This window comes from Saimiri boliviensis, chromosome 1, assembly GCF_048565385.1.
Source record: "Saimiri boliviensis isolate mSaiBol1 chromosome 1, mSaiBol1.pri, whole genome shotgun sequence".
NCBI classification, from domain to species: Eukaryota; Metazoa; Chordata; class Mammalia; order Primates; family Cebidae; genus Saimiri; species Saimiri boliviensis.
This window is the reverse complement of record NC_133449.1, coordinates 37,276,594-37,290,601: the sequence shown is the minus strand read 5'-3', so window position 1 is coordinate 37,290,601 and position 14,008 is coordinate 37,276,594. Positions and strand designations below refer to the sequence as shown.

General features: G+C 43.2%; 1 protein-coding gene across 4 annotated transcripts in view; it reads left to right on the top strand.

Annotated features, from left to right (window-relative positions):
• CDC42EP3 (CDC42 effector protein 3) overlaps positions 1-13,726 on the top strand; it is a 29,119-nt gene extending 15,393 nt beyond the window's left edge. For all 4 annotated transcript variants that reach the window (XM_010337496.3, XM_003926806.4, XM_074396036.1 and 1 more), the window contains exon 2: positions 8,891-13,726. In XM_010337496.3, the coding sequence (XP_010335798.1) occupies positions 9,130-9,894 (765 nt within the window). In that variant the 5' untranslated portion in view covers positions 8,891-9,129 and the 3' untranslated portion in view covers positions 9,895-13,726. The remainder of the gene's footprint in view (positions 1-8,890) is intronic.
• Positions 13,727-14,008: the final 282 nt, after the last annotated feature.

Genomic DNA, 14,008 nt, shown 5'->3' with positions numbered 1-14,008 from the left:
AAGCCATGTTTCACCCCATCCAAGGAACATGGATCATTGTAGAGGGCCCTAGCAGGGTGGCAGAACAGCATGAAAATCCTGTATTTGTCCCTTTACTCCATCAGAGAACTAGAATATTCAAGGGGCCTCTGTTTGAGAATGTGGCATAAAGGCAAATGGCTAGGAACTTTGCTCTCCAGGTTAGTATGGGTCAAGTGACCATAATCAGAATTTCAGAATTTCTGGACATTGTCAGCTTAGTATTTGGGATCATTTGAAATGACCGTTACCAGAACTGGAGAACTGCTTAGGATAACTGCTGGCTTAACAGTTACTTTGTGAGCAACTAAACAAGTTCCTTGCTTTTGAGCAGAGATGAGAATGAATATCCTGGCTGAATATGGCTGAAAACTTCAAGTTCTCTTCCTGTATTGATACTGACCTTGCAGCATCACAGACCAAGTCAGATCCATTAGTTAAGGAAGCATATGAGCAATTCACAGCAGTGGCCTTATCAGAGGCCACAAAACCAGAGTGCCTGCCTGAGTGCTTCTGACCAGCTCGGGGTCAGTGTCATGTAAAACTGGTTTTGATAAATAACCAGGCTTGAGAGGACTTGCCCTCCTCCTGCCTTGTTGTAACTGCCAGAGATCAATGTCCACATTGAGTCTTCCCCAGTAATTCATTTTTATAGGGTAAAAGGCCCTCGTGGCCTCTTTTCAAAAGTACAGACTTGGTACTATGTGAAGTGGGCCTTCTGTCTTCCAATCTTGCTTCTAAAAGATCTTTCAAATTAGATCCTATAAAAGTGAGATGTGTACACAAATTAGCACTGAGTCTCCCATATAGTATTTGTGGGTCTTTATATAATCAGGCTTGTAAAAGAATAGTAAATTCAAGCTGTAGCTGAACCACAAACGTGAAGTTCCTTTATAATGGAAGGTGAGATGTATCAGACTTTCTGAGTGGGTCTGTAAAATACCGCCTGCTCATTCAGGCTAAGTTCATTGCATGACAGCTCAGCAGCTGGGAAGCCAGCTAAGAGTTTCATAGTCTTGAAGCTTAGAGCTATGTCCTCAGTTTAGATGATATGGGGAGAGGATAAGAATCTAAAAATAGAAAAGGCATCTTCTTATCTTCTCACATGGGTGGAGTTAGACAGACTGAAAATATGAAAAGCATCTTCTTTAGGATGCTGGTTACTGGGTGCTTCTGGTTATACTGATTTCTGTCTTAGAAATTAAGCATTGAACTTAAATGAAAATCTAATACTGTGGGTTATTCCCTTGAATTTCAAAATTATTTGATTTGGAGAAGCACTCCTACAGAGGTTTGTAAAAGGATTTACATGAGTGCCCACATTTTAGTAATATTTTTCTGATCCTAAAGATTGGCCGGTCATTTCTGTGTTAGTAAGAAGACTGCCATGTTGAAACAAAGCCTCGAGGGAAAGTCTCTATTTGTTTTTCTATGGGAAAGTGACTTGGGACCATAAGGAAATTGTCAGTGATCGGTTTCTACATAGGAAACTCAGAATGAATGGGAACATGAACACCTCCCTTCATACACTATCGGGAAGGTGCAGAGTGACCGCCTTCTCCTCTGTGAGATCCTCATCCCATGGCCATACTTGCTGTCCCCTCCTCACGCCAGCCCATTCATCTTTTGAGAAACCTGAGTTCTTATTTGGAGAAGCCAAAATCTGTTTTCTTGTAGTTTCTGCTTGGTAGTTCTAGGGCCTCCCAGAACAAGTTAATTCCTTTTTCATTACAATCAAATGAATCCTTCAGATCCCTTTCTATGCGTTTTCTTTAAGCTGCTCTATTCCTTTAGCCTTTTCTCACGTGCTGACCAAGCTCCTTCACCTCCTCCCATTTGCCCTGCTCTGAGCATGCAGGGACATGTTCCAGGTAGCCTTTATCCCTTCTAAATGTGGAGCCCAGTATCAAGTTCCAGGTGCTTGGCACAGTGGAATGATTATCTTCTCCTGGTTGGCTGCAGAGAGACATAGCCCACAGACGGTTGGGGATAGGGAGGTGGCGGAGGGTACTTGGCCGAGTCATCCTCCTCCCCTAGGACTGTTGGTTCCAACATGCAGGAGTTGTCACTGGATACTCTGGCATAGGGCTCAGATGGTGCAGTGGTGCCATGTCTGGCTGCATGGTTGCGACTGTGCTGAGGCAAAGCGAAAAGTGATCACAAGCTGGAATGTCCTTGAAGGATGTGACAACTAAGCCAAAAATGGGAAGTCGGATGCAGGCTCACTTCCTGCAAGGAGGAGAAAAGAACAGAGCTGCAGGTCCCCGGGGACAGTAGCACCCTTCACCCCACCTTCCCGTTTTTTTACATATGTGTTTTAAATTAACACTGCAACCTGTTTTGCAGGATGCAAATGATTTTTTTTTTTTTTACCCTTTCTCTAAGAATTCATTTAAAAACCATTAGGCAGACCAAACATTCCCATCTTTAAATGGAATTTTTAAAATATTACAACTCCTTTGTTCTTTTCAGAGTCCTATGAGTTGCCAATGCATCAACTCTGAGTAATTCAGGAACGTATTTTTCTGTCATTTTTTTTATAACCCCTTGATTTTCCCTTCCTCCTGGTTGCTACCCCATTTTGGTATTTTCAGCATCATTGTGTTTGCCAAAAGGATGGGAAGAAATGAAGCAAAGCAGTGCTTCGGGTTTTTTTTTTCCTTAATTACTTATTACTGCTGTGATTATTTCTATTATTATCACTGTCATTTGCACTTCAGTCAGTCACAAGAAACTAGAATTGTCTAGCCTCATGCAACCCAACTCCCTTCCTTATCAAAACCATGGCTGTAGCTTCCTCTCAGGTCCTTTTGTGTATTGAAACCCTTGGATTCTTCACAAAACCTGTAAGGAAGCATGTCCATTCTCAGCAGCACTGTGCCCACCTGTCTGCCTGCCACATGTTCTCTCTGACCTTGATAGAGGGTCAAGCGGCTGACTGGCAAGCTGGACCCTTTTGTTGATGAATCTTTTCTCTCTAGTGCCCTAGGAACTAGAACATTTGTTTTTAAAGGAAACTAATTTCTGAGATGAAAACATTATCTCCAGCGTTATCTACGAGGGGAAAGAGGAGCAAACCATGATCCAAGAACTAGGAGAAAGTTTGTGGAACTAAAAAGAAACCAGGAACATTCACGGAAAGTTCAAATTTCAGGGTCAAGGGAAGGGTTTTTGAGAAAGGGCTATGTGTAAGAACCTTTCTATCTGTGTTTTAAGATTTGGGAAAGATAATGGGAGTAGAGAAATGTAAAAAAACTAGAGAGCCAGGCATGGTGTGACTCATCTGTAATCCTAGCTACTCAGAAGGCTGAGGCAGGAGGATCACTTGATGTTCAAAACCAGCCTGGGCAACATAGCAAGACCCTGTCCCTAAAAAATTTTTTTTAATTAACTGAGAATAGCGTTGTACACCTGTAGTCTCAGCTACTCAGGATGCTGGGGCAGGAGGATGGCTTGATTCTAGGGGCTCAGTGCTGCATTGAGCTATGATCATGCCACTGCACTCCAGCTGGGGTGACAAAGTGAGCCCTTGGTTTCAAGAAAAGGGTTCAAGATGAGGAAAGGGGAGGCCCAAGTGAGAGTGCCCAGCACCCTCAGATGGCTCAGTGCCCACACGTTAATGCCAGTGTTAGAGTCTTGACTACTGAGAAAGGTTAAGCTGCAATTCACTCATCTGGGTTATGGAACACCCAGGAGGGCTCACTCCCCAGTTCTATCTGGTGGTTCGCTTCCAGCCTGTAAGCCCTTCCTGTTTAGCTCTTCCTTTTCTTCCTTCCTAACATCCCTTCCTCCAAGCAGGTTCTTCCTTCTGGGCAGACCGCAAAGCCCTGGAATTCCCCTGACTCACGCTGACTGTTCTGATGCATTGGTCATCTACCACTGGTCTCATAGAACCCAGATGTCTTCTTAAAATGATGAGGGGGGATAGGATTTCATATCATGGCATATAGGGCCGTTCTATCATGAGAGGTTATGTGTGTGTGTCACTAGTCACCCCTGCTCAAGGAGCTGTCCTCATGCCTGGCGGGCCCAGGCGACTCCACCTGCCTGTACTTACCTCCTCACTCATGCCCTGGCTGGAGCTCCTCCTGCATCCTTGCACTCTCCCACCTGTTGAATTTTCTCTTTCCCTTCCAGCTACAAAAGTTTCTCTTCTGAAATTTCTTCCCTTTTGCAAAGTAGTGATCCATGCTCCCTTTTTGGTGAAGGCCTGATCACAGAAGGAAAAACTGATCTGTTCCATAGCCAAGCTCAGGGAGATGCAGTTCAGGCCTCTTGTGAAGTCTTCATATATCTGCACACTGCCATTGCAGATGCTGCTTTTGGACACATTTTCCTGATGTTTGTGTTACGATCAGTAACTCATAGGTTCAGAAGGCTTTTCAGGACCTAACAGCCATGTACAAAATTGGCTCTCCAAGAAAGCATAATCTGAGCCCTATATATGCATTTATTCACATGATGCATTTCATTCACATGATTTGAAAACCCAAAATCATAAAAGGATATATAGTGAAAAATTTCTTTTCTACCCTGTTCCCCCTTCCATCCACTCCCCCTCTCTGTGGGCAGTCACTATTATACATTTCTTGTGTGTTTCCAGAAATATTTTATAGATAAGCCAGTACAGATATACCTGTACACTTTTGCACCTTTTTTTCCTTTGATGATATACATCCTTGGGCTCCTCTCAGATGAGCATATTAAATGCTCCTTCATCCTTTGTTAGATCTGAATAGTATTAATTTGTATGGATGCACTTTAATTTTTTGAACCAGTCCTCAATAGGTGGACAATTAGGTTGTTTCCATCTCTTAACTGCTATAAACTGTGCTGCTTTCAACAGCCTTGTTATTTCTCATATATATGAGTTGGGTAAATCCCTGTAAGTGCAATCTAAGGTCAAAGGGCATATGATTTCGTTTTGATATACTGCCCAACTGCCTTCTACTGAGTTTGGACCTGTTCCTATTTCGACTGTCAGTGGATGTGTGGGGCCTGTTTCTAATCCTCATCAGCCCAACACATTGCCACACATTTGTGTTTTAAACAGGCTTTGGGATGCACCCCTTTCATAATTTGAGAGCAGAAAGAATTCCCAGGGAGGGTGCTAATCAAATGCCATGTCAAGACCTCAAAGCTCTGAGCCCAGCCACCTGGCTTCATGCTTGATAGCCATGCAGCCTTGGCAGAGTGGCTGGACATCAGTTCTGCAGTAGTATTCTATTTGTAAGATGAGGATAGTAATAGCCTCATGGCTCCTTCAGCTAGTCCATGTCAAGGGTTGGAACAGCACTTGGTACATAGAGAAGCCCTTGAATTCCTGGACTCAAGCAATCCTCCCACCTCAGCCTCCCAAGTAGCTACAAGTGTGCGCCACCACACTCAGCTAATCTTTTTAGAAAGTTTTGGTAGAAACCTGGCTGCCCAGGCGACGTTCCTGCCTCAGACTCCTGAGTAGCTGGACTATCAGCGGGAGCCCCCATGCCCAGCTAAAGTTTTTTTTCATAGAGACAGGGTCTTGCTATGTTGCCCAGGCTGAGTGCAAACTCCAGGCCTTAAGTGATTAAGATTTTTCTTTTTTAAAAATAATTGCAACACCCTACTCTGGGACCTGTCCTTGCATAATCCTGCCTCCATCAGCTGACCCCGGGCAGCCCTGGCATGCTGTGAGTTGTGGTGGACACACTGTATCTTTCCATGGCAGCTGCCTTCCTGGCCATGTGCGCTGAGGACACCACTCCTGTGGGCAACTGTTCCTCGCTCCACACAGCCGCTCCTGCAGGCAGTCAGCCACACTGTGACCAGAGGGCAGGAAGGCCACCTCTGAACAGCAGGGGCCCTAGGCCAGGACTAGGTGTTGTACGCTCATACAGGAAGGAAGTTCTGATGTTTTAGCAGGAAGAACCTGGGCTTCAACTTTAGTTACCAAGACAAGACCTAAATTAGAAAACCATGAGAGAGAGTGTCAGGAACCACGATCATGTCACTGTTGGCAGCTCCAAGGTCAGCCTACTCTGCATGAGTACGAACCTCCTCATGGTTTTCTGCTTCCTCCCCACGCCCAGAGCCAGAATGAGGCTGGCTCTCTCCAGCTCATTGTTTTCAGCCTTCTCAGGCCTGGGTTGCCGGCCAGAATGCTGACACACTGAGCTAGCTGCTTCCCAAACTGAGTTAGCTGTTACCAAGCCAGTGGGCGGTGGAGCACAGTTCTTGTCACCTGCCACTGGTAAATGAATTTAAAACTGTTGCTGAAAGGAAAGAAATATGGGGCAGATGCAGACAGCCTCCAGCTGCTACAGAGCAAATGTGGCTCCCTTCAAAACACCAGCTAACCCACCCAGCCTTTGGAGTATTTATTTGCAGCCTCTGCAGCCAGAGGGAAGAGGTCATGGTAGAGCCATTTGGGGAGTTCCTGCCGTGAGGAAGGGTTTAGCTTCTCTATGTCAGCATCAGAGGTAAAGGATTATTTTCAAAAGATAAGAGCATCTCATGGGTAAAAGACATCCCCAGTGCCTTCTTACAGTTCATCCCTCCTAATCTTATCATATAGTATGTGCAGGGAGGATGTGTTAGCTTTCTGCAGTGGTAACAAACCACCATAAACTTGAGGGCTTACAACATTTACCATCTCATAGGTTCTGTGGGTCAGGAATCTGGGCAGGGCTGAGTTCCACTGAGTTGCGATTCAATGTGGGCCAGAGTGGTGGTCTCATCAGAGGCTCAACTGGGGAAAGATCCACTTCCAAGCTCCCTAACATTGTTGACGGATTTCATCTCCATAGGCCTTCACAGTGTAACTGCTAACCTCTCCACAGCCAGCAAGGGAGTCTTTCCCTTGTCAGCTCAGATGGAATCTCCTATAATGTAACCTAATCAGGGAGTGACCTATTACCTTTCCCATACCCCTTTGGTTAGAAGCCAGTCACAGGTTCTACCCACAGAGGCATTAACACCAGGAGGCAGATCATGAGGGCTCCCCCTTAGAATTCTACCTGCTGCAGGGAGGATACAGCCTTATCAGTAATGTTTCAGAAGTATTCCCAAGTGAAGACACAGCCCATAATATGGAATCATAGTGTTTTGTCTTTGAAATGAAGCAATGTAGGGCCACAGCCCTACAGGGTCATGGGGTGTCCCCTATTGCTGTGCTGAGGTGCTAGATCCGAGAAGTAAAGAGACAGGATGCAGAAGGGCTGGAAAAGACAGCTGGGCTTTTGGGGGGCCATGCCACTTACAAGTGGAGACAGGCAAGGCCCCAAATGTCCAGAAGCATCTATATTTATTAGGTACAAGACAGGGAAGGATCTTGAGTGAGGTCATCTATGATAGGGCATATATAATCATGTCAGTAGCAAACAAGGGGACCATCCCATTAGGTCACCTAGTCAGAGAGGTGGGCCATGTGCAGTAGGGGGTCTGTGCACAAAAAAAAGGGGGTCCACCCCCCTTAGGTTACCGAGACTAGGTGGTGAGCTGTATGCAACAAGTGCCATGCACAACACCTTTTATCTGGGGGCTGGAGACTTCAAAAGATTCCTATAGAAGGATGCTGTAAACCAATGCAGTGGGAGCTGACAGAGTGTGCTCTTCTCTAAGGTGTTTTATAGGAGGATGATTAGCCAGCACAGTAGCAAGAAAAGCTGACAGGGTGTACAGCCACCATGGCACGATTACACCAGAGGGGTTCTAGGGATTCTTCTCCCTCAGTTGTTCGTGGGATCTCAGGCCTGAGGCCTACTTTCCACAAGTACTGGATGCAAGGTACTGCAACTACTTTTCAGGAGGAATAACTCTTGCTCCAAGCCAGCCATGCAACAGGTACTAAGCGCTGCCGTCTAGGCCCTGACCTGCCATATAGCGTCTGCCCTTTCAGGCAGGGGCACTACCTCCTGGGTCATTGGTTCTGGCCTGGCTGTTTTTCCCATGTACTTGCTTCTGCTCTGTGACTGCTCTAGGCATTCTTTCTACTACAAAGTACTATATGGTTATATGTAAGGATTATATAAATCAGCACTAAATGTCTGTACAGCTCCAACTACAATCCATTATATGATTATATATAAGCTAGATGTAAGTAAGCAGTAAGTTATACTTCAGGCAATAATTGTGCCTAGGGTCTGCATAGCTGTCCTCCCTCGGTGCCCATGTCGGGGGTTACCCACAAGCAGTTTTGTTTTAAGCAGTTTTGTTCTTTTCCTCCCATCTCAGGATGCTTTCAAATCCTGACATCCTCGACAGCCCAGTACTCTCTGCCACAACCTGATTCCAACTCTAGCTCTCTTGATTATTGGCTATATGTTACTGAGAAAAGGCGACTTTCTGGGGGAAGGGCTTATCCTGAATCTCTATTTTCTTATCTGTGAGAATGTATTCCACTAAGATTTTACAGGATGGTAGCATATAATAGTTGTCACTTATTAAATAATTATAGCACCTTTCCTTGTAGGACTATTCATTTTATTGCATTAACTTATATACATATGGAATCCAACAATGAAATATCATTAGTCTTGCTAGTGTACACATCAAAGCAAAAGGAAAATGTGTTTTAAAACAAATCCGGTTACATTTAGGGAGCTGAAATCACTGATTCTATGCTTACAGCAATTCTTAGAATAAAGGAAAAGGACGAAAACCTTAGAGGTGTTCATGGCCATGTCTAAACAGCACTGGGGTCAAAGCTTTGGGATTTTTTAAGTCTTTTTCATTCTCCTTAAATCAGGCTAAGTTGAAAATTTGTATCCAGTTATTGAAGGGAAACAGTGAGTTCCAGTTTAGTTGGAACTGGTCCTGCCATTATTTACAGGCTCTTGTAAAAAGGGAGGCCCTAGGGTCTTGAGATTATAACCTGCTTTGGTTTCTTCTCCAGGTTTTTCCTGGTGGTGGTCAAGACTGGATGATGTGACTGGCTCTCTAGGAAGCCTCACTTGGCCGTAGCCTCTGGAAGGTTCTCTTTGACCCCATCTCAATTCATAGTGACTTCTGAAGCCACTTGAGAAAAATGATGTGACAGTTCCTATCAAAAAGGATTCTTCAGAAATATATACCATCTGAGAAGAAAGTGGCCCTTTTTCCCTGCTTGCAAAATAGACATCTTCAAATTCCAAAATGCCAGCCAAGACCCCAATATACCTGAAAGCAGCCAATAACAAGAAAGGAAAGAAATTTAAACTGAGGGACATTCTGTCTCCCGATATGATCAGTCCCCCGCTTGGAGACTTTCGCCACACCATCCACATCGGCAAAGAGGGCCAGCACGACGTCTTTGGAGATATTTCCTTTCTTCAAGGGAACTATGAGCTTTTACCTGGAAACCAGGAGAAAGCACACCTGGGCCAGTTCCCTGGGCATAACGAGTTTTTCCGGGCCAACAGCACCTCGGACTCTGTGTTCACAGAAACACCCTCCCCAGTGCTCAAAAATGCCATCTCCCTCCCAACAATTGGGGGGTCCCAAGCTCTCATGTTGCCCTTGTTGTCACCAGTGACATTTAATTCCAAACAGGAGTCCTTCGGGCCAGCAAAGCTGCCCAGGCTTAGCTGTGAGCCCGTCATGGAGGAAAAAGCTCAGGAGAAAAGCAGCCTGTTGGAGAATGGGACAGTCCACCAGGGAGACACCTCGTGGGGCTCCAGCGGTTCTGCCTCTCAGTCCAGCCAGGGCAGGGACAGCCACTCCTCGAGCCTGTCCGAACAGTACCCTGACTGGCCAGCCGAGGACATGTTTGACCATCCCGCCCCCTGTGAGTTCATCAAGGGAAAGACTAAGTCAGAGGAGTCCCTTTCTGACCTTACAGGTTCCCTCCTCTCCCTGCAGCTTGATCTTGGGCCTTCACTTTTGGATGAGGTGCTGAATGTCATGGATAAAAACAAGTAACAGGATGCCAACTTTTTTCCTTTGGGGTAAAAGGTACAAAAAATAACCACAGTTGAAGAGAAGGGCTTCCAGAGCTGTATTTGCAGTTTTGTGATGGGTTTTCTAAGATAATATTCTTACAAAGTATTTTTTTACCTGTTATGCTCTGTTTGCAAAAACAATTTAGGAAAAAAACAACAAAGCAAAACCTGTCTTGGCGAATCGGAGCCCACTTTCAGCAGGCGTTGGTGATGTTCGGCTCATGTATTGTTTGCAGACACACAAGAACTCTGGCTTGGCCAGGATTGGCACTAGCTATAAAGGGCTGGGTGAGTCACATTAAGGAACTTTACAGCACTCCGACATTATCTGAGCAAGAGGAAGTCAAAATTTATTTAACACCTAAGCCTTTTTTCTAGACTCTTTTCTATATATTGCTTGGGCTCACCGTAGCGAATTCTCCAGTGTTAAAAACTTTGTTTTCACATTTGAACTTTATGGGTTTTGGGGATTTTCTTGTAGTTCTTATATATCCCTATATATTATATCTATATTGCAAATTTTGACTGTCAGCTACTTGTTGGTAAGACACAGGCAAAGTATTACTGTAACTAAGTTATTTTTAAAGTTAAAATATATTTTTACGTGCCTTTGGCTTTTTATTGCAGAGTCTACATTTTATAGAGCCTACATCAGATGTTGTCATTTGACTTGTTTCCATTGGGATTCCATTGTAAGCTGTGTATGTGTGTGTTTGGAAAAGTGTATTCATACTTAGTTTTTATTTATCTGTTATCATACTTTTAACAGCAACCAATAATGGATTGTAAAGTATAAAGGCACAGGTTATTCATGATGCTTCTGCAGAGACTGTGGGCTACACCACGTAATGTTATTTGGAAATATAGGTATATTAGTACAGTACATACTTGCATTACATAGGTACTTCAAGCAACACAATAAAGAGTAAATGATAAAGTGAACTTGCTTGTTTACAGTAATAAACAAGACCATAAGAGTCTAAGTCTAGCTAGAGAAATTGCTTCTCTGAAACATACATGAGCCTTTAAAATAAGAGATGATTTCCATCTATTCTAATTTTGATTACTTCCTTATGGTTTGAGAGGCTAGAAACTGGGCCTCTCTACTTTAGGATAAATGAACATGTAAGGTCAAATATTTTTCTTTTTAATGTCAACGCTGATCCACCCTCTCAGTGCTCATTTCTGAGCATCTTCCTAACTTGAACACCTTCTACAGCAAACTCTTGCAAGTCCAGTTTCATCCCTGTAGGACAAATGTCTGTTCATGCAGCAAGTGCCATATAGACAAGATTAAGGCAGCTAAAGCAGCAGCACTAGAGAGCACTTACCCTACCCCAAGGTGCCAGAGATGCCCTGAGGATGTTGGTTAAGGAAGCAGGAGCAGGAAATGTACACACAGATTCCTGTCCCTTTGCCAGCCACTCCTTCCCGCTCAAAGAAAAACACTTGCACCCAATAACTGCCAGCAACTTCTCTTAAACGTGTATTTCTCCTTGAAATGTATCTCAGAAATGACCTCCTCCCAACCACTTCAACAATTCTTTCTTTGGGTTTGGGGTTCTTGCAGTTCTATTGTCTAAAATAACCTTTGGACTGCAGGTGAAATGCAATTAGGACAACTAACCAGGTAGACAAAACGAGTTCCCCTAGGCAGGGGTGTCCAGTATTTTGGCTTCCCTGGGCCACAGTGGAAAAATTTTCTTGGGCCACATGTAAAATATGCTAACACTAACCATAGTTGATGAGCTTAAAAAAAAATAAAACTGCAAAAAAAATAATGTTTTAAGAAAGTTTAAAAATTTGTATTGGGCTTCTGTGGGCCACAGGTTGGGCATAGTGTGCTTTCCTTAACTTCCTAGTTGTATTTCATTATCCCTGACTCTGCAGTGTTCTTTTTCTGTTGGACCACACCCATCACAGTTCACAGTTCCAAATAGAGACTTCCCAGCCTATTCTAAATCTTGTTAATGAGGAAGAGTCCAATGTATCTCATCATTTTTAGCCAATTTTAGACTCTTTCAATATCTCCCCCCATTTTAATTAGTATTGGCCATACTCAGTCTTTCATTTCGCTCTTCAGCTGTAGCATGACCTCAAGGTAAATACTATTTCATGAGAGGAGGAGGAGCGTGGCTGTGCCTTAGCTCTGCTCCCTCTCAGGTAAGTACTGGGGAGAGAACAGCCCTGCCAGTACTGGGTTTGTTTGATGGAGTCTAAATAATTGAACATCCTGCCTACAGTTGCCATTTTAGTTTCTGGGAGTCCTTTCATATATTTTTTTTCTATTAATTGAATTAGGTGTAATTGAGATGGCAATAAATATGGCCAATTAGAAAGAGGAAACAAAGCTACATCCGGCTTACAAATGATTTTGTTGAGTCACTTCTCCCAAGGCAGCCTTTCCAGTGCCCAGTCCCTTCCCCAGAGAGCAGATGGACAGCTGGTGGTGGCTTTCTTTCCTGCAAAGAGGCACTTTAGACCCACACCTGCTGTGAGCTGAATTGATGTTCTCATCCTGTGAACCTTCTCCCACTTTAATGTAATTTATATTTACTTGTTTAAAGAAAAGGAAACCCAAGATGTACTTGATTTGCAAACTCAAAGCAAATGGCGAGCCACCTGTGACCCAATAACCAGAAAAGAAACATGCCATTTGTATAGGCAGAGACCCTTCTTGTTGAGGAAATCAAGGCTCTTGTGGATGATTTTCTCTTCCCTTTAGTGAGACCTAACAAAGGACAAGCTGTATTATTTCTACCTGAAATTATCTGCTTAAAAAGATTAATATATCAGGATACTTAGCTCTTCACAAATATGAAGTCATTCATACATTTCAGTGAGCCAGAAATCATTGTTAACAGCACTCACAAAAGACTCTACTGGTTTAACAGCAAAGAGAACCCGGGTCTCCAGAACCACAGTTTAGTCCTTCTATATTACTGCAAGTGACCTGTTTTTTCTAAAGGTTCTCTGCAAATGAAGTCCTAGAATGGAAAAAATCCCTAAGTCCATGAATTGATAAAATATTTTAGAACAGACAAAAGAAAATACTGAATGATACAGTTCTAATCCTCCTCTTAATATGGAATCTGGTGAAACAATCATTTTACCATGAAACATATAAACAATAGTATGAGCTAACATGGTTTTCACTCCAGTAAGAGTTTTGCTTTTGGAAATTAGGTTAACAACCTAGCCCCAAATCTAGCAATTCTCATAAACAAAATCCTATTTTAGAATTAGCTTCCCAGATTAATCTGAATGATTGACTTATTTTTTCTTAGACGAGCCAGTACGCTATAGAATCAGGGTTATTGGGTGCTGCCCTGTGTCCCCACCCACTACAGAGCCCTATCTAGAAAAATTAGGGGAGCTTCCAGATGCCAAATGATAAGCCACTATCAACCCAGAGGGGAAACCTGGTTGATTTGGCTGTATGAGATTCAAGAAGGCCAGAATACCCAAAATTGTTCACACACATTAACTTACTGGTACTGGCTAAGCAATACATGTATTCCTAAAAAAGGAGATGATCTTTCTGGTAGATTTATGGATACACTTGTTTCATCTGACTGTAAATATATTGCATGCTTTATTCTGATGGTGCACTATTTCATCCAGCAAGCTTTTCATCTGAGAATGTTTAACATTAACCTTATTCTTAGAGCAAGTAGATCTAAATATTTTTCAGCTGAGTTGTTAGGGAGTCATTATTCTGTGGTAAAATGCTGCAAAAAACGTTGAAGAATGGGAACTATGCTTGCTTTATGAAGTGATGTATAACATAATGAAATCTGTTTTACAACTACTGTGCTGCATTTAATTATCTTCCATTTTTGCTTTTAAAAAAAATTCATTAATGATGTCACTTCCATTGGCTTCAAATGGAGGTCAGTAAATCCACTCTCTGAAGGTCAGCCAAATTTTCTTCATGGAAAGCAGATCGACACGGGTGATAGATAAAAACATCTGCCCAAACCAAAGCCATCGTGCAGAATATAGTTAATATTCCAGAGACTTATCACGCAGACAGAGATGTCTGCCATACATCAAAATGAGCAAAGCTGAGTAAGTGAAGTGGATATTATGCT